At 38.1% G+C, this 26,610-nt stretch overlaps 1 protein-coding gene and 1 long non-coding RNA gene across 2 annotated transcripts in view; one reads left to right on the top strand and one right to left on the bottom strand.

The window, feature by feature from the left end:
- LOC118149967 (uncharacterized) overlaps positions 1-26,610 on the top strand; it is a 102,785-nt gene that overhangs the window by 17,984 nt on the left and 58,191 nt on the right. The window lies entirely within an intron of this gene.
- The window catches only part of CYYR1 (cysteine and tyrosine rich 1), a 111,114-nt gene continuing 94,507 nt past the window's right edge, over positions 10,004-26,610 (bottom strand). The window contains 2 exon segments of the mRNA XM_017967198.4: positions 10,004-12,431; positions 23,880-24,037. Coding sequence (XP_017822687.1) covers positions 12,298-12,431; positions 23,880-24,037 — 292 coding nt within the window. The 3' untranslated portion in view covers positions 10,004-12,297.

The raw sequence follows: 26,610 nt of genomic DNA on the forward strand, positions 1-26,610 counted from the left end.
TGCGATCTAAACACCAGTCTCTAAAGGTTGAAGAACAGAATAGAAGTAGAACATTTCTTAAACCCACCTGCTCCTCAGATCAGCACAGTCAGCTAAGCGATTCATTGCTAATGGCATGTTAGAGTCATTAAATATTTGACGTATTTTAGAAGTATTAATACCTCTGTAATTATAGGTTATTTTTTTCTTTGGGGTTGATAGTGGGGTACCTGAGGAAGTGAAATCTTGAGAAAAATTCAGGGCAGGACAATTCTTTTTTAAAATGCAATTGTCTATTGAGGTGCCCTGAATACATGTAGCATCTTTCTAGACATTGCATCACCTGGAGTCCTACTACACTGTTTTAAAAACCTCTTGACCTGGCGTGACAGTGGTGGGACCACTATTCATTGCGAATGATACCCTTTTAAAAAGGAAGCATAGAAAAGGGGTAGAAAGGGAGGAAGCTACCTACTTCTTATAATTACTTTGAATTTAAGAACTTTGGACTTATATCCAACTTTGCCCTTATTAGAGTATTTGTGCAACTACATTCTACACCCTGGATTATGGCTCTACAAATCAAATTTCATAATTAAACTAACAATACTTCTTATTCAGTACCTATACTGGGTGCCGGGTATAGAGTTGTGCATTAAGCAGACATGCCCCTGTTCTCAGGGAGTTTACAGTCCAGTGGAGGAAGGGCACAGAGCAGAAAGAAGTAAACACACATTTATTTAATTACATATTGGGATAAGTGCTGTGAAAGCAGTGTGTAGGAAGTGTTGATGCAGAAAAATGGGCAAGGTGTTGTTGGAGACCTACTCAGATTGAGTTGTCAGAGAAGATTTACTTTATGGTTTGGTATTTAACATGAGACCTGGCTGACATAGTGACTCATGTCTGTAATCCTAGCACTTTGGGAGGCCTAGGCAGGTGTATCGCTTGGGGCCTGGAGTTGGAGACCAGGCTAGGCAACATTGTGAGATCCCATCTCTACAAAAAAAAATAAATAATTAGCTAGTCATGGCGGTGAGCATTTATTGTCCTAGCTACTCCAGAGGCTGAGGCAAAAGGATCGCTCGAGCCAAAGAGTTGGAAGCTGCGGTGAGTTACGATTGCATCGCAATCTGCAGCTTAGGCAACAGAGTGAGACTGTCTCTAAAAAGAAAAATTAAAAAAATAAGACTTGAGGAATGAAAAAGAGTCAGCTATGTTCCAGATAGGAATCAGAATGTGCAAAGGCTCAGAGTTTGGAAAGCACATGCCAATAACAACCTGAACCAACAATTGTGTAGAGAGATGGCACAGTGCAGTGGATGACAGCAAGGATGCTGTGGTCTCCCTGCTCCACTTCTCTGCCATGGTGAGCTGAGCAGCCTTGGAGGAGGCACTTAATGTCTCTAAAAATCAGCTTTTTGCTGGTTAAATGCATATAACATTATAATTGTATGAGCTTAAAATAGTGCTTTGACACATACACATTAAGTGCTATGTGTTAAATTTTAAAAAGTAAGTAGGAGAGTTGAAAGAAGTGGCAAGCAACTGGAGTCTGTATCCAAGGGCTGCTACCAAAAGGCTGTCCCATCAGCAGGAACTCTGAACAAGTCTCTCATTTCTTCTGTGACTGTTTTCTCACTTAGTAAGTGTTATACAAAAATGTTCCCATGATGTCTCTACGAGTCTATGTGATTCTTTTTATTGGTTTGTTCATTCTTGACTGCTGCCATGTACAATTTATTATTTATTTTTATTTTTTATTATACTTTAAGTTCTGGGATACATGTGCAGAATATGTAGGTTTGTGGTATACATGTGCCATGGTGGCTTGCTGCACCCATCAACCCGTCATCTACATTAGGTATTTCTCCTAACGCTATCCCTCCCCTAGCCCCACAGACCCTGGTGTGTGATGTTCCCCTCCCTGTGTCCGTGCATTCTCATTGTTTACCTCCCACTTTGAGTCAGAACATACGGTGTTTGGTTTTGTGTTCTTGTGTTAGTTTGCTGAGAATGATGGTTTCCAGCTTCATTCACATCCCTGCAAAGGAGATGAACTCATCCTTTTTTATGGCTGCATAGTATTCCATGGTGTATATGTAGCACATTTTCTTTATCCAGTGTATCATTGATGAGCATTTGGGTTGGTTCCAAGTCTTTGGTATTGTGAACAGTGCTGCAATTAACATATTTGTGCCTGTGTCTTTATAGTAGAATAATTTATAATCATTTGGGTATATAAATAGTAATGGGATTGCTGGGTCAAATGGTATTTCTGGTTCTAGATCCTTGAGGAATCACCACACTGTCTTCCATAATGGTTGAACTAATTAACACTCCTACCAACAGTATAAAAGTGTTCCTATTTCTCCACATCCTCTCCAGCATCTTTTGTTTCCTGACCTTTTAATGACTGCCATTCTAACTGGCATGAAACAGTATCTCAATGTGGTTTTGATTTGCATTTCTCTAATGACCAGTGATGATGAGCTTATTTTTATGTTTCTTGGCCACATAAATATCTTTCTTCTTCTTCTCCTCACTCCCTCCCCCTCCTTCCTCTCCTCCTTCCTCCTCCTCCTCCTCCTTCCCCTCCTCCTTCCTCCTCCTCCTCCTCCTCTCCTTTTCCTTCTCCTTCTCCTTCTCCTTCTCCTTCTCCTTCTCCTTCTCCTTCTCCTTCTCCTTCTCCTTCTCCTTCTCCTTCTCCTTCTCCTCCTCCTCCTCCTCCTCCTCCTCCTCCTCCTCCTCCTCCTCCTCCTTCTTCTTCTTCGTCTTCATCTTCATCTTTCTCTTCCACCAGGTTGGTAACTCACTGCAGCCTCCAACTCTTGACCTTATGATCTTCCTTCCTCAGCTTCTAGACTAGCTGGGCTACAGGTGCACACCACCTGCCTGGATAATTTAAAAAAATTTGTGGAGATGGCATCCCACTATGTTGCCCTTGAGTTCTTAAACTGATGGCTTCAAGCAACCCTCTTGCCTCAGCTTCCCAAGGTGCTGGGATTACAGTTGTGAGCTGCTGTGCCTAGCCATTTTGTTCTTAAGAAGACATTTAAGAATATGTTGTTCTTGCAGAAGTCTTTACCATATGAAAGCTGCTTAGCGGCAGCATTGAGACTGGAACCCAGGTCTCCTACTTGCTTTCTCAAATACGTAATGCAAACACAGAACAGTTGAGAAGAGATGCTGGTCTATTTTAATATATTAGTTGACTCAGATATTTTTAAAACAATAAAAGTGTTTCAATCAGGGCCTTGGTAAGAGGCAGATGGCCACCCATATTGAGTCAATTGATAAGAGTTAATGAAATGTGTGGATAGAGTGAAGGGAAACTATAGGAGATAGCACTGTATCCATGAATAGCATCAATAGGGCAGCTTTGCCAGCCCTAGGTCTAAAAGGGCAAGGACGGAAGCTAAGAAATATAGCTGTTTGGAGAAGGCATCCCATGGGAATTGAGAGTTTTATTTGAGAGGCACAATCCAAATAAATACTTCAAGTAAATATCCCATCCTCACTCTCCTTTTTCCTTCTGATCTCCTGAATGGCCTCCCCATTGGCCAAATTCACCCAGAAGCACAACTATCGAGGGAATTCCTTGATGCAGTCCATGCAGTAGACTCCTGGGCAGAGATAGAGGGGAGGGGGTGGAGAGATCTGGTAAGGGAAAGGGGATGTGTACACAGTACAAAAATGGTTTAATGCCAATGATCATCTTATCTTTCATTTCTATTCAACAGTTTGTTTATCCAACCCTTTTAGGTATCTTATGTCATGCCAGGTATTTGCTCAAAAACCATTGTATAATGAAGTGACATTTGGTCTTAATTTTGCTTTCTGCTGACACATTGTAAAGAACTTGTGTATAGAGTGGCAATATGAAGGTCATTCACATAAAAATTAAATAATGAGTTCATCTAAATTGATAGAATTATTCTGTTAATTCATTTGAGTTTGACAAAACAATCGTTTCAGCAAAGTATTACCTTGTGGCTACTTATGCTGTACTGGGAGAAAAGGGTTAGTCATTGAAATCATTGTATTCTGCATGTAGTACAGAAGGCCCGAGCCCAGGCTGAGCTTAACTGCTCACTCTCAGCATTTGAAGGACTGAGCTCAGGGAGCAGCTATACCAAGATTTCCTTTGCACGCGAGAGTAAGAAGTCTCTTGGGCAAGGCTCATCCTAAGGGAAGAAAGAGAATTATATTCCCATGAAAATGTCCCGGTTTTCAGAGGAGAATATAATTGTTTTAATATAATAAAAGCACAATGACTATCCCTAGAATTTGCCCAAAGATTATGAATTGACACATTTACAGTATCCAAAACTGCAAAATGGGGATAATAATAATACCTATGCCATGGGTTTGAGAGGATTAAATGTAAATCACATGTAAATTGCTTAGAACAGTGCTTGTGTGTGCATGCACACATGCACACACACACACTTATTGTCATTATTATTTAACACATTTCTAGTGATGATTCCGTTGAGAATTAATGTTTTTACAGCGGTATTACTGCTTTTCAGAACATGGATAAATGCACTATATCTCTCCACACATATTAAATAATAATAGCAGAAAAGACGGCTGCAATTTTATAACCCATTTTCAGCCAATTTTAGTGGTTTTGTTTCTTTTCAGAATATTCAGTAGTTTCTCAACATGCCCTGGAGAAATGGTAATGTGAAAACTATAGCATCTTATTTTAGTAAAACACCTTTAGTGTGCCCTTGAAATGACATTCAAGTCTGTTCTATGGAAATATAATTCATGAAGCAATTATTTTCTGATATTTTACTGGTATTCTTTTTGTGTAAGAAAGGAGAAGTTTAATTTTAAGAATTATAAAAGCGCCTCTCCCAAACTGGCATGTTTTTCTGTTCCCACTAACTGAGTCATACAAGATGAGCACATTCCTTCTCATGAAAGGGCATGTGTTAATACTGCGCTCAAAGGCATGATCTAACTCTGTCTAGATTGAGCATGTATCATCAATTCAAAACTATGAGACTACAGCCTTTCTGCAGTTGTCTGACCCTTAGAATACGTTACTCACTGGAAACTTACTTCCTCTAATTCTTTGTTGTTTTAATATTCCTTCCTGTCAAATATTAGTTGCTTACTTAATACAATATATTAAATCTTTTTTTTTTTTTTTGAGATGGAGTTTCACTCTCGTTGCCCAGGCTGGAGTGCAGTGGTGTCATCTCGGCTCACTGCAACCTCTGCCTCCTGGATTCAAGCAATTCTTCTGCTTCAGCCTCGTGAGTAGCTGGGATTACAGGCATGTGCCACCACATCCCGCTAATTTTTCGTTTTTACTAGAGACAGGGTTTCTCCATGTTGGTCAGACTGGTCTCAAACTCCCGACTTCAGGTAAGCCACCCCCCTCGGCCTCTCAAAGTGCTGAGATTACAGGTGTTAAGCCACCACTTCCGGCCTATTTGATCATTTTTATTATGTCTCAAATACCAAGTAGGTACTCCCTGAGGACTACAAATATCCAAGGAATAGTCTGGACTCTCAAAGAACCCAGAATCTTATGGAGGAGATAGCCATTTACACAAATGTATTACAAGGCTACAAAAGGGGTATTGGATTAGGTACCAAAATGGGTGGAGGTAGAAAACAATTAATTCTGATTGGAAAAATTACCAGGGTCCTCTTCTCTGGATATCAGCTCTTTTCCTAGATCTGGAAAGATGAGGAGGGTTTCTGCAGGCTCTATTCTCAGGCAAGGAGGTAAGGGAATTAGTACTGTGCGTTCAGATGAAGGCAAGGGATGCATTTTACCTCCAAATTTCATTTTCACAGGTAAAGCAGGAGTTAAACTGAATGCTTTACCCTATTGGATGGCTTTCTAGTCAATGGGGAAGATGAGGCACATGTGTGATAATCAAGGCATTCACAATAAGATACAAAACTGGAGAATTAGATCTCTTGGATATTTTAGTCAGGAAAAATTATGCATCTTGCAGGCCATGAAAACAATGCAAGACATCTTATTCATTTGTCAGCCATGACCAAACAAGATTCAGAAAATCATTCTCTTGCTTCTTCCTCACACTTAGAAATGGCAGGTATGGGCTAGGTGTGGTGGCTTATACCTGTAATTTCAGCACTTTAGGAGGCCGAGGCAGGAAGATTGCTTAAAGCCAGGAGTTCAAGACCAGCTTGAGAAACATAGCAAGAAACTGTCTTTATTTTTTAAAAAATTAAAAAAATTAGCTAGATTTTGTGGTGTGCACCTCTATTCCCAGCTACTTGGGAGACTGAGGTGGGAGGATCATTTGAGCCCAAGAGTTGAGGCTGCAGTGAGCCATGATCATTCCCCTGCACTCCAACCTGGCTGACAGAATGAAACCCTGTCTCTAAAGAAAAAACAAACAGCAATAAAAAAAAGAAATGGCAGGTGGTGCACACTCAAAAGCTATTCATGACTGAGTTAGAAAAAGGAGAACAGAGGCCGGGCATGGTGGCTCACACCTGTAATCTCAGCACTTTGGGAGGCTGAGGCAGTTGGATCACTTGAGGGTCAGGAGTTTGAGACCAGTCTCGCCAACATAGTGAAAACCTGTCTCTACTAAAAATACAAAAATTAGCCTGGTGTGGTGGCTCACGCCTGTAATCTTAGCTACTCAGGAGGCTGGGATGGGAGAACCCAGGAGGTGGAGGCTGCAGTGAGCTGAGATTGCACCATCGCACTCCAGCCCGGGTAACAAGAGCGAAACTCTGTCCAAAAAAAGAAAAAAAAAAAAAAAAAAAAAGAAAGAAAAGAAAGAAAAAGAACAGAGCAAAAGTAGCAATCAAAGTCTAAATTTTTAGAAAACGGATTTCTCTTTCATGCATCCAGAGGGGGCAAATATTCGTAACACATGTTCCCACAGTTCCAAATATTTCTTTGGATTGGATGTTTATTTTTAGTGAAGGCATTCAGGATTAGGTTAGATAGCAACTTGATCCACTGAACATTCTTCTGGAAACTTGTCTTGAGTTATTTTCTTGATGAAGATTAAATATCTTGGAACAGAGTTGAAACAAAGGTTAGAACTGAGACTATTTTAAGACTCGTCCATAAAGGTATGTTGTATGTGCTGTACTTCATTCCCTGCCTAATACGATGAGCTTTAGTACAGCTCATAAACGAAGTTCATGAGAAACACAAGCCTTGTGTGTATCTTTTCGATATTTCTTAGGAATGTAGCACTAATCTAGTTAATGTGGCCCTTGAATGTTTCCAGCTCTATTCTGCTCTTGGTTCAATAAAGGCAATTTATCATAGCCAAGCATGGCCTGGGATTCTTTCAGCTGTTGAGTTGGTACATTCTCATTACAGGGAAGGTATTATTTTCTACATTGTCTAAACTCTAAATAATTGGCGTAAGGAGAATAAGATAAAGTATCTTTGCTATGGTATACCGACTACTAAGATGGCCCTCAAAGCTCTCTTGCCTCTTGGTTTCTGTATTCTTGCATAATTCCCTCGTCTTTTATGTGAGATGAACTTAGCATCCTGATTCTAAAGAACAGATTATGGCAAAAGTGACGGAATATCACTTCCAATATTAGATTTCACAAGTCTGTGACTTCTGTCTTGCTAGCACTGTCTTCTGCTCCATGGCTCTTCTTGCTTGCTCTGGGGAAGCAAGCTGACACATTTAAAGCTGCCCTATGGAGAACCCCATATGCCAAGAAATTGAGGGTGGCTTCTCACCAATAGCTAGTGAGAAAATGAACTCCCTAGCCCAAAAGCTTTCGAGGGACTGAATCCCGTCAACTACCATGCATGGGAGTGGGCTTGGAAGCAGATACTTTCTTAGTAGTACATTGAGATGACAGCAGTTTGTGACAGTCCCTGAGCCACAAAATCCAGCTAAGCCACCTCAGATTCCGGATCCATAGAAATGGAGATAATGAATGTTTGAAGCCATTAAGTTTTGAGATAATTTGTTCCAAAGCAAAGGATAATGAATGCATGTGTTTATAGAAGTGGTACGGCTCAGGAGTGGGGCGTAAAGGAAAGAGAATATGTATATACATTTGTGTCTGTCAAGTCACCAACTCAGGTAGGATCTTGGTGACAGATGTTCTACATATACTGTTTATATTCATTGCAACCACCTGGCAAGGATGGTGTTATTCATATATTTTGGATGAAACTGAAGTTACAGAAATTTCGTTACTTGGCTCCGAACATGTAATTAGATGACAGAGATGAGAGAGAAAACAAAGTCTGCATTACTCTGAAGCTTTGGTTCTTTCCTCTGCATTAGATAGGCGTTAGAGGCCTGAGCAGGGACGAATAGGCTGGAAATCAGAATCATCTGTGGGTTTTGTTTTGTTTTGTTTCATTTTTCTAAGATGGAGTCTTGCTCTCTCACCCAGGCCAGAGTGCAGTGGTGCAATCTCGGCTCACTGCAACCTCCACCTCCCAAGTTCAAGCGATTCTCCTGTCTCAGCCTCCAGAGTAGCTGGGACTACAGGCACATGCCACCACACCCGGCTAATTGTTTTGTATTTTTAGTAGAGTTGAGGTTTCACCATGTTGGCCAGGATGGTCCTGATCTCCTGACCTTGTGATCTGCCTGCCTTGGTCTCCCAAAGTGCTGGGATTATAGGCGTGAGCCACTGTGCCCAGCCTGTGGGTTGTTTTATGCTTAATCATGTCACTTTCTGTTACTAGGGGTCCTGACATTGTTTAAACTGAACCATACTACACAGTATAGTTGTACCAGAAGAGTTCTGCACTTGCCAAAGTTCAGCCATATCCCATACAGCTTGGGCCCCAAATCAGAGAACAGAAACTATGCCTTTCAGATAGGTTTTGACTGAGAATATGGCAGTCCTTAGATGCCTCTGTGGTGATTAACGAGGTGGCCATGTGACTTTGACATTCTGGGGTTAGGTTGTTTTAAAGAAGTGAAAAAAATCAAACAATAGTATCCAGAGTTCCACTATTTGATGAGCTTAATATATAGTCTGATGTGTGCCAGGCCCTACCTCACCTACAGCCAAAGGTTGGCAAAATGAGTTTGGTTAAACAAGGACGAGTTGGAAGTAGAGTGGATATATGATGAGTGCTGCCTTCATTTGCTGGTGGGAACAAGATTATGAAAAAACAGAAGGGTACCCCATAGCCCGGCACCTAGGAAGATGTAGGTAGCCCCAGATGCTCCTGTAGTAGCTTCTGGAGCTGGGTAGGCAACTACAGAATTGATTAGACTTAAGAACAGGCTGTGGCTCTGTCTCAGCAGCTCTAACGTCAGGTCTAAGGTCTCTCTCCTATCATCAGCCCTTCAGCTCTTGCAACAGCTTTCCTGCCTATGGCTCTGGAGAGGGCCAGATAAGCCTCTCATTGCTCATGGGTTCTCATGCAAGTTACAGCCTTGCTTCCGTGGGAATGGCCCCTCAACACATCACAATTAGCTGACAAAGTCCATAGTTTCTCCTGGAGAGGGTGATTGGAGTAGTAGCCTTCCTGCTATCTCACTGTGTTTTTGCATAGATTTCTCTTGAGCAGCACTGCCCAACAATGTAGGTAGTCCCTAGCCACATGAGGCTATGCAGCATTTGCAGTGGGGTTAGTGAGACAGATGAAGTAAAGTTTTCATTTAATTTCATTTCAATTAATTATAACTTAAATGACCATACGTAGCTGAGGACTACTGTGTTGGATCACACAGTTCTAGAGGTTGTTCTCATTATATTGTTCTTTTGTTAATTTATTTTTGGCTAATATTTATTGGACATTTTCTATGTTCCAGGCACTATGCTTAGAATTTTGCATATATTCATCCCATTTTTGTAGAACATGATGAGACTGATAATATTATTTACATTTTCCAGAGCAGAAAGTTGAATCTCAGAGATGAAGTGGCCTGCTTCAAATCACACAGGCAGGAAACAGGATTCAAAATAAAGCCTGCCTGGCTCCAGCCCTGTGTTTCCTGCACAGAAGAATCAGGCAAAGTCAGCAGGAATAGAGAGTGAAAAAATGGACACAAGACAATGAAAATATAATCTGTGTTATAATAGGTTCTTTCATTTTATTGCTTATTATAAACACTTTGGCCACAGCAAATGTTAGTTTTTAAATAACCATAATTCAAAGCTTTCACATCCTATACTATTTTTCCCCAAGAAGCATCATCTATGAAAACAATCAGTGAACTCCAAAAGTATGCACTGGTAATGTGTACATTTATGCTATTGTGACAGTTAATACAAACAGTAAAAATACTCGTCTATTGTAGGCTTATGGGTTTGTAAAATGCCTTAAGGGAGGCCATGAACAACTCAAAGAAGAGAGATGGGGTGGACAGAAACGGCCTCTATTGGGGGAAAATTTGCAGAACATAGGAGGTATACAATAAATGTTTATTGATAGTGAAGATGATAAAACTCTATTTCTGCTGGTCTTTCCTTTAGATTTTTCTTAACGAATATATGGTATATTTGTGCTCAACCTCCTCAGAATCATCACAGAGACCCTGGCACTTAGAGTCATAGCTGCAGTATAATTGGGTCTGATTACAGGCAGAAGAAAAATAAATTAAACCATAGGTACTATTAAAATTGTGCTGAAAACTTCATGTAAGTCAGGAAGCCCCTCACTAGAACAGGCTGAAACTCTTGAAGGCTTTGCATCCTCATATATAAGAAAATCATCAGTGTTTAAAAATCAAGGAAGTTATTCAAAACAAATTCAGCCTTTAGACCTTACTGGTAGGTAGACTATATTTCAGTCAGATCAGTATCTTTACACTATAGGTATCTGAAAGTAAAATACGCTACTGATAATAGCAATGTAGTTTCTTATCTGCAAGGACAGGTACTATAATTTAAACCTTAAGACGCTTGCTTTGTTTCATTCAGCAAAATTCTTGGCACTGTTTTGGGATTTCACTGAATTTTGATGATGATTTTAGACTAAACATTTTAGATTTAGTTGCAAAATGACACAAAAATCCAATAATCTATTTCCAGTGTTCAATATGCAATTTTTATAAATACATGAAACAACTCATATAAAAATATAAATGTTAAGGTCACTTGCAGCAAAATATGGCACATTAGAATTACTTATTAAATGTTTATACATCTAAAGGTAGGCACTTCATAAAATTTGCATTTTGTTAAAATGCAACAATTTGATGTCAGTATCTTAATTTTGTCATTAACTTTTTAAAGAGAATAGATTACCAAAATTTTACAAAGGAGACAAAAATATGTTTAAGAATTCCACAGAAGAAAATCTGAACTTCATTTCTCTCTCTTACTTCTTTTTACAAGCCTGTTGTGTGTCTTCATGGTCAAGGTCTGAGATTTTTGCTCCCTGACCTAAAGTCTTTGGGACCTAAAGTCTTTGGGAATATTTGGTTCCTCATCTTTTACCGAAGCAAAGTATCTGCTGCCTATGGAACTTGCTACAATTTTTTTTTTCCCCCACTGGTTGGAATAACCTTTATTTTGATCCACTATAAAACCAGATGATTTTTAGGTGGCAGTAGCTGGTGTTGAAGGGTTCTTGGCTTCAGACAGCTATTGAGTTGTTTTTGGGCTTATTTTAACTCCCTAATTATATAAATAAGATTCAACTCTTTCTGTTGTATTCACTCCTAGATACAATAGAAATTCACTTCACACCCACATAAAAGATGAGCAGAACTTCTGAGACCCAGTGGACTCATCTACTATTTGATTTCATTGTCCCTTCTAGAGCACGTCTCTACCAGGAGCTTCACACAGCAATCTAGTCATGGCTTTTTCTTATACTAAAACCAGAGTGCCCTTCCTGTAACTTCCAATGGGACCTCAAACAGTGCTAGGCACATAGTTCACGCTTAGGCACTCAAAATACATTTACTGATGAATGAAAGAATGAACAATTCCAATTCTGACTTTTAAAGCTACATATAATGAAGTTGCTTTCTTGTGTAGGCCAAACCATTCTCCCATCCTACTTAGATCTTTTTTCTGGTATCAATACTGAAACTTCCTTCACCTAGCCCTTAAACAACATGATTATCAGATATTTTGTCAATCACATTACTCTTCTCTGAATGTGCTAGGTGGATCAGAAGATCTCTTAAAATGTACTTCCATGAAACCAAACATTAATACTCCAGATGGGGTCAGGTTTGAGCAGGGTACAAACCCTGTAGCTCCTCACAGGGATATTCTACCTGACATATTATCTGACCCCAAAAAGTATTCCTTGGAGCAATTCTTTTTTGCTTGTTTCTGAGTAGAGGCATTTTATTCCAGGCAAGATCACCGATTGGCACATTTTCTCTTCTGGGAGATAGATTATTTCCTTGGGTTTCCAGGATAAGGAGGAGGTGGAGAACGCTGTGCTGAACCCTGTGGGGTGGGAGAGTATGGCGGAGGCAAGTCTGCACAGTATTCCATCTCGTGGTCGTAACTATAGGGTGGTGGTACTGCTGAAAAAGAAGGGGAAGAGAACATCAGGCAGTTAGCAAATATTTGCATTTCTACTGTGTTGAAGTCACTAGGCTAGATACTTTGGGAGGGGACATAAATTGTGGCTGCCAAAAACTTAGTTTTATTAGGTTGAGACCACATAGGTATGAAAGGGTAAGTGCTCTAAAACATGGTATCATGGGTTAAAGTGTTTAGAATTGGTTGTTTAGAGAAAGTTTCTTGGAAATATGATGCTGAAGAGGCAGAGAGAGAAGCAGAGGGACAATTCAGGTTGAGCAAAAGCATTGAAGCAGGAGAGCCCTTCACCTCAAGCAATGAGTACATAAAAGGAAGAATGGGAAAAGACAATGAGGAATCTGGGTGTATCACCACGGTGGGCTCTGAATGTGATGTAGACTGTATAACACGGAGTTATCAGGGATTCTTTGAACGTGGTAGTGAATATGCTTTGGGAAGACCACTCTCAGCAGTCGACAGACGTAGAGGCAGATCAAAGAAAAGGCACCACAATGTAATGGCATATGTGAGGGATTATAAGGGACTCATGAAAGTGGAGGGAAAAACATCTTAACGGTCCTTTAGCAGCCAAGTCTTTAGGTGATGACTGGGTGTGTGGAGAAAGAGGGGCAAGAGTGAAAGAAGGGGCTGAGCTATTGAGTACCCAGTATAGGACTCCTATAATTGGAGGGTGGTAGAACCATGATAGAAATATGAAGAAGAAGACAAAAAAGGAGGACAAATAAATTGGGAAATGAAGATGAAGAATTTAATTTTCTGAATATTATTTGAAAATGTTTTTTAATTTTTTACTGTACCATATGTCACCATTTTAAAAAAGTTTTTAAATTTTAAATTTATTTTATTTTTTAATTGACAATAATTGTACATATTCATGGGGTACATAGTGATGTTTTGACACATATAATGTGTAATAATCAGATCAGGGTAACTGTTATAGCCATCGTCTCAAACATTTATCGTTTCTTTGTGCTGGGAACATTTGGTATCCTCCTTCTACCCATTTGAAACTATATATTATTGTTGACTGTAGTCATCCTGCAGTGATACAGAACACTGGAATTTATTTCTCCTATCTAGCTGTAATTTTATATTCTTTAACAAATTTCTCCCTGTCCATGCCTTTTCCCTACCCTTCCCAGCCTCTAGTATCCTCCGTTCTACTTCTTAATATACTTTATAATGACTATGCATAAATGTCTACTTTGTAGTGGTATCTTCCCCATCTCTAGTGTTGAAAGAGAATTACTCCTGGAGCTGAAATTTATCCATGTTTCCAAGAAATGAATCATTTTGCAACATCTGAGCAACCACCTCAGCAATCCATCTGATGATTTGCCAGTAGTTGAATCATCATCAGGATTCTGCTTGGAAACTGACATGCCTTAATTGCCTACTGTGAATGTAACCTAAATCACAAGACTAGTGTCATAATAATGCAAATAATTGGGCAAGCTTTTAATATTAGGATGGCAGAAAAGAACAAGCAACATTTCAACAAACTTTTCTAAACGTCTTCTATTAGGTTGATGCAAAAGTAATTGCAGTTTTTGCAATTTGTAGCAAGCTTAATTTGTACTTTTTCCAGTAAGAATTGGACAGTTTTCTAACAGACATATACAAACATAGAGCTTCCACCAACATGCAGATAAAAACTATGTTTTTGACATGGTTTGGCTCTGTGTCCTAACCCAAATGTTATGTCAAATTCCCAATGTTGGAGGGGGGACGTGGTGGGAGGTGACTGGATCATGGAGGTAGATTTCCCCCTTGCTGTTCTCATGATAGTGAGTGAGTTTTTAAGAGATATGGTTGTTTCAAAGTGTGCAGCATTTTCTGCTTCTTTCTCTCTTCTGCTGGCCATGTGAAGATGTGCTTACTTTCCCTTCACGTTCTGCCATGATTATAAGCTTCCTGAGGCCTCCCCAGCCATGCTTCCTGTACAGTCAGTGGTAGTATGAGTCAGTTAAACCTCTCCATAAGCTACTCAGACTCAGGTATGTCTTTATAGCAATGTGAGAACAGACTAAGGCAATTTTCTTCTGGATCCTTTTAGTTTGCCTGTGTTTACCAGGAGCTTGAGGATTTGAACCATTTAGTGATTGCCCTGTACTTGGAGGATGTGAGGAAGCAGAATTGAGCCACTGAAGAGAAGAAGACGGAGCCACAGAACGGAATGGGATGTCCCCTGAGAACTCCTTTGTGTAGCAAAAGCTGTTTAAGTCTCTAGTGGGCTGGGCAGGCTGAAGGCATTCAGCCGAGAACGTGGCTCTGTAAATAAATCAAGGAGGATGCACACAGTTTCCCTGGTGCTCCCTCCAACCCTTGGAGGCTCGGCTACTCCAAGCTCTGTTTCCTGCAACAAAATAGAGTAACTTCTGTGGAGTCTAAACACACATTCCCTCTGCATTACACCCACTCCTCAACTTCGTTACATCTAGGAGCACTGAGACAAAGAGATTTATAATAAACTTCATCCAACCCAACAATGAAACACTGCAGCCTCCATGGAAAATAGGAAGTTGCAGCAGGAAACCCATTGAACTGTTTCTTATAAGCGTGTGGTTCCATGTTGTTTTTCTGCCAAAGCTTTTCCCTGCCTCCTGCTTGAGGAGCACACACCAACAGATTCTGCAGACTGACTCTACATCATTCTCTGTCATGAAGCCATGGCGTGTGTTTATGTGTCTGTAATAAAGCGTTTATATTCTGCCATCTGCATAAAAACTGCTAGAGGACATTTCAGCAAGAATCCCTACGGTTTATGCAACTGAATGTTGAACATGAAAATGACAGTGGTCTTTTATTCATATAACCTTTAAACTTCAATAAAGTTCTAATGTAATGTTCAAGAGTGATAGTTTGAGGACTACCCATCAAGAGATGAAATAGTATGTCTTTTATAAATAATATCAGCCACTGGAAGACATTTGAAATAATCTTTGTACAATTGTGGGCTGTATTATCTTTCTTTCTTGCCCATAAGAAAGTTTCTCTGGAAGTAAACTTTTCAAAGTATCAATTTTAGAATTCCTGATTAATCATAAGAGATTCTGTTCTTTTTTTACAGATCAAATCACACTTAAAAGTTGCATGGATGCAGCTGGAGACATGGTGCCTTCGAAATCCTTTCATAATCAATATTCTAATCTCCTATTTAAGTAGGGTAAATAGGCCACTCATCTTCAATGTCTGATATAGCTGTCTACAGTGTTAAAACATTTGGCAATGCCATGAAATTCGGAAAGCAAATGTAATGTTTTCTACCTGCTCAGGCCAATATTTCTAAAGCTAATGTGGTGGGAAGATGCAGGGTCTTTCCCAAACTCTTCACAATTATTTCAGAAAATCTGGAAACAGAAGATCATCCATAATTTTGTCACCCCAATTTAACAATTATTCCATCCACCATTTGCTATTTTGAGGTTAATTTTTTATTATAATTAATGTAGTGATGAATATCTTCTTTTTCATTAGAAGACTTTTTAATTATTTTGATTACATTTTTATAATCACATAAACTTTATATACACATAGACTTTTAAAAATTATTTTGATTATATTTTTAGAATAAAATTCCAGGAATTAATTAGCTGGTTGAAATAACACATACATTTTATTACTTAGAACACATTATAAAACTACTTTCAAAAAGAACTGTTTCATCTTGTAAGGGTATATAAGTACATTATCATTTAATATTTTAGTAAATTAAGTAAAAAATGTAGGTCTTTATTTTACTTCACCATTTCTTTGATAACAGCTAGGTTTGACATTGTTTTAAATCTTGTCTGCTGCTATTCATATTGAGTGAATTTTTTGTTGTTCTGGACTGGTGATAGTTTCTAAATGAGAATCTTAATTTCAATGAAGATATAAGTAAGATTGAAAAAGTACACAAGATTATACATCTTTTAAGAAAAACTCTTTGTCAAAATGGTGTATCATATAATTTTTACCTTACTGACATACTCAAGTTTAAAACCTATGCATAACAAAATATACGGTTATTCATTTAAAAATCTCTTCTGTGCTGTTTCTCAGTTTAAAAACTAGTCTTCTTTTTCAGATAGTTGATACATAACTAACCTATTTCTGAGTTTATCCATTCAAATTTATATATTTAATGCTTCTCTACAGCTGTCATTTATTTGGTATATTTTTGCATCAAAGTTTATGTTTTCTAAATTTTAAATTTTGGTTAAGCCCAATTATCTAAATGTGGCTTATTAAATAATCCTTATGTTTTACATCCTTTTGCTATGCTCCTTTATTGTATATAAAATTCTAATCTACCCATTCTGCTCAAATGACTAAGGTATATCTTTTTGTACCAGACCTCAATTTTATTATTACTGATTTTAAGTAGTTTTAATACCTGGTAGAACTGATGGCTCTCATGCCTCATATTTAATAACAATTTCTTATTGCAAACCTTCTCATCTACTCTCCCCCAAACCCCGCTACTCACAATTTGCCTGAACCCCACCCAGAAGAGAGGGTTTCAATAAAGACCCACACAGCTCCTGCAAGACCTCCATTACCTTCATCCCCAGCCACATAAATTCGATACTGCCCATTTATTCTCTACAGTGTCCTAATATGTGGTAGAGCAGAGCCTATTGTTCCCCTTCCCCTCAGATAGCATCAAGACAGGTTCCACCAAGCCTTACCTCCCCCTGTCACCATGAGAAAGACAGGCTTCCTTATTGTAGACCTCAGTACTGGAAAGCTTTGCACATCAATTCTTACGAATTTTCCAAACTTTCCCCACCCCTTTCCCTGTGCTCAGTGGAACAAAATCTGTCACCTCATCCTCTCTCCCTGCCTCCACCATGTGACTCCTGCTTGCAGAATGAAGTTCTCTTCTGATCCTGTTTTCTTGAGAAATGAGATCTGTTGAGAAGTCATCTGCTGACAGTGAGAAGGCTGAATGGATTTCTGAGTTTTGAGATGAAGGAAGAATGCACGAGATGGTTAACTCAGGGAGTGGAAGGGAACATTCACATCACCTTTTTACTCTAATTAAAATCTGATTTTCCAGGAGAAGATGGCTTCCTCAGCAGCACTACCAAAGCAGAGCTATTCTTCTCCCACAGCCGCCCACCTATAGGGCCAGGAGGTGCTAAGGTTGTTCATAATCTTCATAGCCACTTTTCAAACTATTATCTATTCTTCCTCTTTAAAACCTTTGGTAGCACATATGCCATAAAAAAAGAAGCATATGCCATGCTCTGCCCTCTGTTTTTTGACAGAGTAGGTGCTTTGCTATTTTGCCCTGGCCAGGATTGAACTTGAAGTCTTCCTGCCTTAGCCTCTGTAGTAGATGGGGTGATCTTATACTATTTCCTTCCTTTCTTTTTTTTTTTTTGAGACAGAGTCTCACCCTGTCACCCAGGCTGGAGTGCAGTGGCGCAATCTCAGCTCACTGAAACCTTCACCTCCTGGATTCAAGCAATTCTCCTGCCTCAGCCACACAAGTAGCAGGTGTCCACCATCATGCCCAGCTAATTCTTTGTATCTTTAGTAGAGATGGGTTTTCATCATGTTGGCCAGGCTTGTCTTGAACTCCTGACCTCATGATCCACCCACCTCGGCCTCCCAAAGTGCTGGGATTACAGGCATGAGCCACCACGCCCAGCCCATCCTTGTTATCAATATCTGTGGTCTGCCCTACCCCAAACCTTCATTCACTGAAGAGTTAACATCTGGCCCATGGTCTCTCTTTTCTCCACAACTTCTCTTATCATTCTTGTGATTTTGACATCCACCTAACCCTGCCTCTCAAGTCCCTTCACTATTTTTCCTTCAAAAGTTTCTTCACCCTTGTTGTTGGCAATAGCAATACTATTTTGTAAATCTTCATTTATAAATCTGACCACCACCTCTTTCTAGAATACTCATGCTACTGCATCTTGGATCTCACCTGGATTTCCAATTTACTAATGGCAATTTTAAAGGAATTCAAACTGATGTCACCTCTTTCCTGTCAGGGTGTCCTTCTTTATTCAGATTTGATTTATGGGTCGTCACTAAAATTACTCTTTGCACCTATTGTCAGTGTTCTAATCTCTTTCTCCATTGCCTGGCAGAACCCCAACCCTTATTAAACCCAACACTTTGGTTATCCTGGATCAATATCTAGAGCTTAATGTGACTAGAGAAAAATACACAATCATGCTGAATGATTCATTTTAAGTAAATGACCATTTTCATAAGTGTGGTGGCCTTTGACCTTGCTCAGAAACTATACATTTCTTTAGGCATTTCATACTCTTCATTTTCTGAGGTTCCCATTTCATGCTTTCTTTTTTCTTCTTAACTTCAAATACCTGCTCAGTTTTCTTCACTCTCAGCAGAAGACTTGCTTCTTATTTCACTGAAAACATTGGCAGGAGCAGAAGGGAACATCCTCATCCTCAGACCACCAAGTCTACAACTCATTGAAACTGTGTGTATGTACTTAGTGCCCTACATATGCAGTACATAATAAATCATCTCTGATCGTGTTGTACATAATGAATTGTCTCTGATCCCATCAAAAGCTAGCCTCTCTGCTTGTGTACCAAATTCCTTTCTTCCGTAGACTTAAAGACACCAATTTTCAACAATCCCTTCTATCTTCTGTATTCATAAGTTTCCCCCTTTATTTTTACCATCAGTGTAATAGCAAAATACATGGCACCACCATCTGGCTTCCTTAATAAGAAAAAAAAAAATAAACCTCTTGACCTCACGTCTCAGTTTTCTCTACCCATTTTATAGCAAAATTCTTCAAAATTTTGTAGTTGCTAGCTCTTCTTCATCATATAACATTCTCATAAATTGTGTCTGCAGCATTAATTCTGTAACTATAGTTACTATGACATCAAAGAAGGTTTTCTCATTTCATGTTTGAATTCTCTGATTTGTACTAAAAACATTTGCACGTTTTCCTGGGCGAAGACTTGACCACATTAATGGTATTCATTTTGTTTTCTTCCAGTGTCTTCAAGGTGAAGGCATTTTCATAGTCGCAGTATTATTGTAGAGAATGTTTCAAGTATGAATTTTTGATGTGTGAGGAAGTTACACCTCAGGTGAAGATTGTTTTTAATATTCAGTCCAAACACAGAAGTTTTCTTTAGTATGAATATGAGTTTGTGATCTCTAAAAAGGTTTGATGAGTAATCAAAAATCTTCTCATGTCAGTACACATACTAATAAGATTTCTGCCATTTGTGAATTCAGGGATGCAAATGGGGTGTTTATTGCTTAATGAAGTATCTCCAAGACACTTGAAAGACTACAGGCCAGTTGTTTCATTCAATGTTCCTCAGCTTGAGTTTGTCAGCTATTTTCTCATGACGAGATTTGGGCTGTGATCTTTCAGGCAGAACCTACATACATGAAATTGTGTTGTCATCAGAGTAACACACTCAAAGGTACATGATCTTGATCTGTACTTTAGTAAATAGAAAGTTACAATTTTTTCCACTGATAACTGACAAGAAAACTGGTGGACACTTTAAGACTGCAAATATCCTTTTTAGCACATTCTCCTCTAGATTTAGCATCTGTTGGTGGTTTTTGACTAACTCTTCCTTTATGATGGATTTAAAGTGATAATTTTTTTCAATTCTGTAACTCCCTTCTATATTTATTCTTTGACATTCTTCTGTTAGGAAGAGTCCCATTCCCCTCTCCAATTGTTTGCCCGCCCTCCCTCCCTTCCTTCTTTCCTTCCCTCCCTTCTCTCTCTCTCTCTCTTCCTTCCTTCCTTCCTTCCTTTCCTCTTTCTTTCTTTCTTTCTCTTTCTTTCTTTCTTTCTTTCTTTCTTTCTTTCTTTCTTTCTTTCTTTCTTTCTTTCTTCTTTCTTCAGAGGACTCAATAATATACCTCAAATCTCAATTTTCTTGATGGCACCGAAATCCCTTGCTTTTGTTTTGTTAGCATTTGACTTTTATATCTTTACCTAGCCTTTTGTTATAGTTTTACTTTATTATTTTCTTTCAGATGTGTATATCCCAAACCCACTTTTTAAAAATGCGTAATAAGATCACTTTCCTTTGTTTACACTGAAGTTCTGAAAAGCAGCAGAATGTAACACCTGAAAATTCTTATCTTCATGTGGGCAATTTAAAAAATAATTGTGATTAAAGAGGACATCTGTTCATTCTACCCAATATGGCAAGAATGAAAAACTTTTAGAAGAACACTGTCCAACATAGGGTCAGGAATGACAGGTGAATGACGTTGCTTTCACCTAGTGCAGAGTAATTATGTTTACTCTAGGCCTCCCTACTGTACACTCTCACCTTTGCTAAATTATATCCTCTGCATTTATCTGACTTCTGGGCTATAGGACTATACAGTAAGTTGGATTGTTATCTCAATTATCATAGGGTTAATTAATTAGTGTGGGTAAACACATTTTGTATTTCCATAAATGAAAGATTTTGAAAAGTATTCAATACTATTATTATGTGTTGCTTCCTAAAACTTTAAGTAAAAGCTTAATTAGCAACTTTGAGAAGGAAATTAGAAGTAATCATGCACACTATATTTTCGAAGACCTAGTCTTTTTGCAGTAAAAATATTTTCAGCATCTGGTTCATTATGTTTCTTGCATTTTTCAGTTCTGAGGACAATGCATTTAATAAAAATGCAGCACATCCCTGTGATCTGAAAGTATAAATGATGCTACTATAAAGTTTTAAAAACATGTTTCCATCCCCTAAATAAAATTTCAAACTCCAGAAAACATGTGACCTTACATTACTATAGTGACATTTAGTATCACCTAACTTTATTCAAAGTTTGAGCTTACAGAAGGGTAAAATAAAATATTGAACATTTTATAAAAATATTTAAACATTACTTTCAATTAAACTTTTTTGATTAAGCTAATGAGTATCTAGAATGTTAACCACAAAACAATTCTTCATGTCTTCTCTACAACTAATGGTTTTGCTTGACTTTCTTCTGTTCTTCTCCTGGGTTATGGTTGACCAAGGGAAAAAATTGAGAGGTGTAAATAATAATAAAAGTCATTCCATTTATTTTTCCCCCTTATATTCCAGTGTCTTTATACTAACCACTATTCACTGTTCTTGCAAGTTGGGAATATTTGAAATTGCACATTGCTTTTGTAGTGAGTAAGTTCCAGGATGAAACTTAACGTCAATTCCCTGGGGCATTGATATATGATTAAATTAGGTCTTTTCATGAATCGTGTTTGTCATTCATTCTGCTGAGTGCCTGTTATATGCCAGGCCTGGTCTTACGTGCTTGGAATAGAGTGTTGAACAAAAGAAACCAAGATTTCTACCTCATAGAGCTCATATTCTAGGAAGAAGAGGTGAACAATGAACAATGAACGTAAATGATTAGCCAAACCATATGGTATCTTAGAAGATATCACATATCAGAGTAGCACAAAGAGAATGGGGATGCTGTCAGAAGGGACACATTACAATCTTAAATAGGGTGATCAGGGTAGACTTCATTGAGGAGGTGACCTTTGATCAAAGACTTGAATGAAGTGAGGGAGTCAGTATTCTAGGCAAAGCCCCAAGGTGGGAATGTGGCCTGTGCATTCATGGAACAGCAAAGAAAAAAATGTAACTGGAGGCAGAGTGGCCAGGGAGAGAATAAAAAGAAATGAGGCCTGGGAAATAAAAAGAGCAGCCAATTTTGCAGCATCTTGAAGGCCTCAGTAAAGAAGCTGCTTTTTCCTTTGAATAAAATGAAGAACCACATCCTTTAGTGCTTCCTCCGTGGGAAATGGGGAACCACTGGAAGATTTTGAGCACAGGGGTAATATGATCTGACATCTACTCTAAAAGGTTCACTCTGGCTACTGGCTTGAGGATAGAGCTCAGGGGGCCAAGGGTAGATTCTGGGAGACCAGCCAGCATGTTACTAGAGTAAAGGAAGTGAGAGCTGATGGCGTTCTCCCACGGTGGGAATAATAGTATCTACTTCTCACTGTCAGAAGTACTCAAAATACTGTACATATTTTGAAGGTAGAGCCAAGAAGTTTTCCTGGTAGAGTGCATGGTTTCTGGCCTGAGCAACTAGAAGTCTAGAGATGCCAACAAGTCAAATGGTAAAGGCTGTGATTGGAGGAGGATATTGGGGGAAATCCAAATATTCGATCAGAAATCCAAGTTTACACATGTCAAATTTGGGATATTTATGATACACTCAAGTGAAGATGTTCAATAGGCTCTGGGATAAAATGAATGGGTTTGGATGGGAGATACATAACTTTGGGAGGTATTATAGACATAAATGGTACTTACTACCCCGAGGTTGTAATACTCTTAATACAAGCAAAGAGGGAAGTGTAGATACAGTATGGAAGAAGATACAAGACTGAGCCTTCAGGTACTCCAGTATGAAAATATTATAGAAGAGGAAGAACTGACAAAAGAGGAAGAGGAGGAATTATACCCATATTGATCTGAAATTTGCTCCCTCAAGTTGAAGATGATAGAGGATAAAAAAAGGTTGAAAGAGGAAGGACAGAAAAGGGAATTAATACAGAGCACAGCTGCATGTCCAAGTACCCCTGTCTTTTCCTATGGAGACAGAGAAAGAAAAGATATGAGTGTAGATGAAAAATTAATATCCTAAGGGTGTGCTAAATCTAGAACTTGCCCGCCCTTTATATGTCAAATTGTACATGCACAGATTGACTTAGAAAGCATTATTGAAATTATCTAATGCAAAATGCAGTATTGTGTTTATGAAGTCACACGTACTCAATATATTTTTATATGTGGAACTTCTAGCATATTCTCAATAAATAGTTGTCGAATGATTAATATATCACCCTTGCTCTTTGTTGAACTTTTTTTGTTCTTTTGTATTTTTAGAAGAAACTGGCTTTCTCCAGGTTGGCCAGGCTAGTCACAAACCCTTACCCTCAAGTGATCCACCCACCTTGACCTACCAAAGTGCCGGGATTACAGGCATGAGCCACTGTTCCTGGCCTGCTGAGGATTTTAATATCGTGTTTAAAGCTGTTCTCTTGACATAATGAAGATATATGAATACTTTCTTCAGTACTTTTCCTCAAGACAGATATATCTATTGGATCAGATGTCAGTTTGAGACATACATTAATTATATTTTATAATTACTTGTCAGTACTCACTGGCAGGTAGACACAGTGGGTGTGAATTTTCTATTTATCTTAATTCTGGCTGACTGGCAATTGTAGTCAATGAAACAGACATTGAAATTATTAATATCTTCAAAAATGAGATGGATTGTATTAATTGGATCTAAGTAATCTCGATTCAGCTACAACTTCAATGTACATATATTTATCAATACTAGATGAAACTGCAGATAATGTCAGTGACCATACAGAATGTTTCCTTCTCTCTGTGAGGAGCAGAGAATAACTAACAAATCTGAGCCTTTGCAGTTTTGCTCACCCGGACAGGAGGAGATGGTGTTGATGCGAGTCGTCGTGAGGATGCCGACACGGGTTGCCCTGTGGTTCTTCATGCACATGCAGATGCATATGGCAATCCCAGCAACGACCCCCATGATAAATACGATTCCGAAAACAATGCCTGCAATTGCAGTGCCCCTAAAAAGAAAAACAAGTACGTTTACTAAAACGGCTTGTAAGTATTCTTTAGACTTTCTAGTACAGCTCCATGATTAAAGGACAAGTGTTTCTTTACAAATATTCTTAAGGATAATGTTAAAACAAAACAAAACAAACAAATTCCCTGAATTTTCTGTATTTCAATAGATAAGAAAACGTTATAAAAATCCTCTTGTAGCACCGGTGATCAACTCATCATTCAGATTCTGGTTCCTAAAATTCATGTTTTGATACAAAGCACAATTATCTAGATATGCTCTCCAAAGTAATAATTTAAAAATCCATTCTGCCGGATATGTAAACAGCAAAGAATTTATCTATTGGGTATAGTGTGTATGTGTTTAATGAAAACAACTTTGTAGATGTCAGAATATTAAATAAAACTTAACACTCATTCCTGATTAAAACTCTTCTTAGAACAAGAATGTGTTTTTTAATAAAAGAAAACCAAACGTCATATTTTAAACTACTCACAGAACAGTTGTGACAAACTGTTTAAGTGTTCTCCTTAAATTCAGAAAGAATGTAAATAAAACTTTTATTTCTCTCAATGTTCATTTTTGTTCCCTAGAAAGTTTAACTCATGCAACAAAACCATTAATAGTAAAGCTAAACAACATAAAAGAGTCAACATTATGATTGTTTGTGGGAAACAATTTGTAGGTCACTACATTTTTCCTCTCTTTTGAAAAGCAACGGGGAAATCTTCATTGAAATATACATTTTGACCAAGCAGCATTATCTGTAGCAATGCTCCCTAAGGAAATGTAGCACATGTGCATAAATATTATAACAGGGGTGTTCATCACAGTGTTGCGGCTAATAGAAAAATAGGGGAAACATCCTGATGTCCGTAAAAGGAGGACTGACAGAAAAAAATTCATCAGAAAATGAATCTTATATATTGATGAAAAAGGGTGATGAGATCTACGTGAATTGAAGTGAAATGTTCATGATACATGGTTAACTTATTAGTAATACTATTACTATTGATAGTAATTCATATTCATTCAATTAATTAGTATTAGCTCCAGTTCCATCCACGTGCCTGCAAAAGACACGATCTTGCTCTTTGTAATGGCTGCATAGTATTCCATGGTGCATATGTACTACATCTTCTTTATCCAGTCTGTCATTGATGGGCATTTGGGTTGATTCCATGTCTTTGCTATTGTGAACAGTGCTGCAATGAACATTTTCATGCATGTGTGTCTTTAGGGTAGAATGCTTTATATTCCTCTGGGAATAAATTAGTATTGAATTGAATTAGTATTAACTGAATACTAATTCAATTAATTAGTATTTTCAATATTTGTACTGAAAACTAGTAGTATTGATAGTAATTAATATTGAATGGAACAGCAAGTATTAACAGGATACTACCAGTTATAACAGAATAATTGCCATGAGGTAAAACTGTATTTCTATGTATCAAATTTTTTACTATCTATAGTGATGATCTTGTAAATATGAAAAAATAAAAAATTCACTTTCTTATTTGCATATTCACCAAAAGCAACCACTTCAAAGCTTTCAGTTTTTTTCTAATGCCCTTTCTCTTATTTCTCAATGTTATTATTACATTCTTTTATATTTTTTTGTTTTTATACATTATTTATTGGCTCCTTTTATAGTATTTGGGAATGTAGATCTCCCAGACAAGGTTTATCCTTGGTTAAATCAGTCTTCAGTGTTTATATTACCATAACTTTGCTATCTGCTGAGACAAGCAATGTACCATGGTTACCTTCCGTTTCTTACACAACTTATTATTTTTAAGCAATTTTCATGAATTTTTACTTTTCCATATACATATTGATATCCCCTCCATGCAAAAATTCCTAGGAATCTTTCCCACATTATCCGTAGCTTTTGCATCCTCAAACATGGTAAAAAAGCTTCTGTTCCCACAATTTCCTTCTTACAGGAACTAAGTCTACTGGTTGTTCTGAACCTGGAAGTCTTTCCCTTGAGCCCTGTTTGTTGGTCCTCACATTTAGTTTCTGGACCCAATTCCTGCTAATTCTTGGTGGACTGCATTGTTTGCTGAAGCACGTTCCTGAATGGCTTCTTAAAAATGGACTAAAAAAAAGATTTTTCAAGTCTTCGAATGCCTGAAAATGACCTAATGCTTCACTCTCACGATTGATAGTTCATCTGTGTATGAAATTCTAAACTGAAAAACATTATTTCTTAGAAATATGAGGGTATTGTTCATTGTCTTCTAGAATTCGGAGCTGCTGTAAGGAAATCCCATGACATTCTAGTTACTTTTCTTTGTGTGATACCATTTTTTCCGTTTCTTTCTTTCTGGAAGCTCTTAGCATTTTCTTTTTACTCTTGGTATTCTAAAATTCCATAATGTGTCTGGACTTAAAAATATATATATTTTGCCAGGCCCTTACAATTCTTTATGTCTGGAGGCTCATGTCCCTCAGTTGTTTTCCATCCAATGTTAATTTTTAACAAACTTTCCCATACAATGTTGATTGTTTCTTCATTATTTTCTGTGTTCTTCTTTCTGGAATCCCATTCTGAAATAAGCTTCTGAA

This window comes from Callithrix jacchus, chromosome 21 (genome assembly GCF_049354715.1).
Source record: "Callithrix jacchus isolate 240 chromosome 21, calJac240_pri, whole genome shotgun sequence".
Lineage (NCBI taxonomy): Eukaryota > Metazoa > Chordata > Mammalia > Primates > Cebidae > Callithrix > Callithrix jacchus.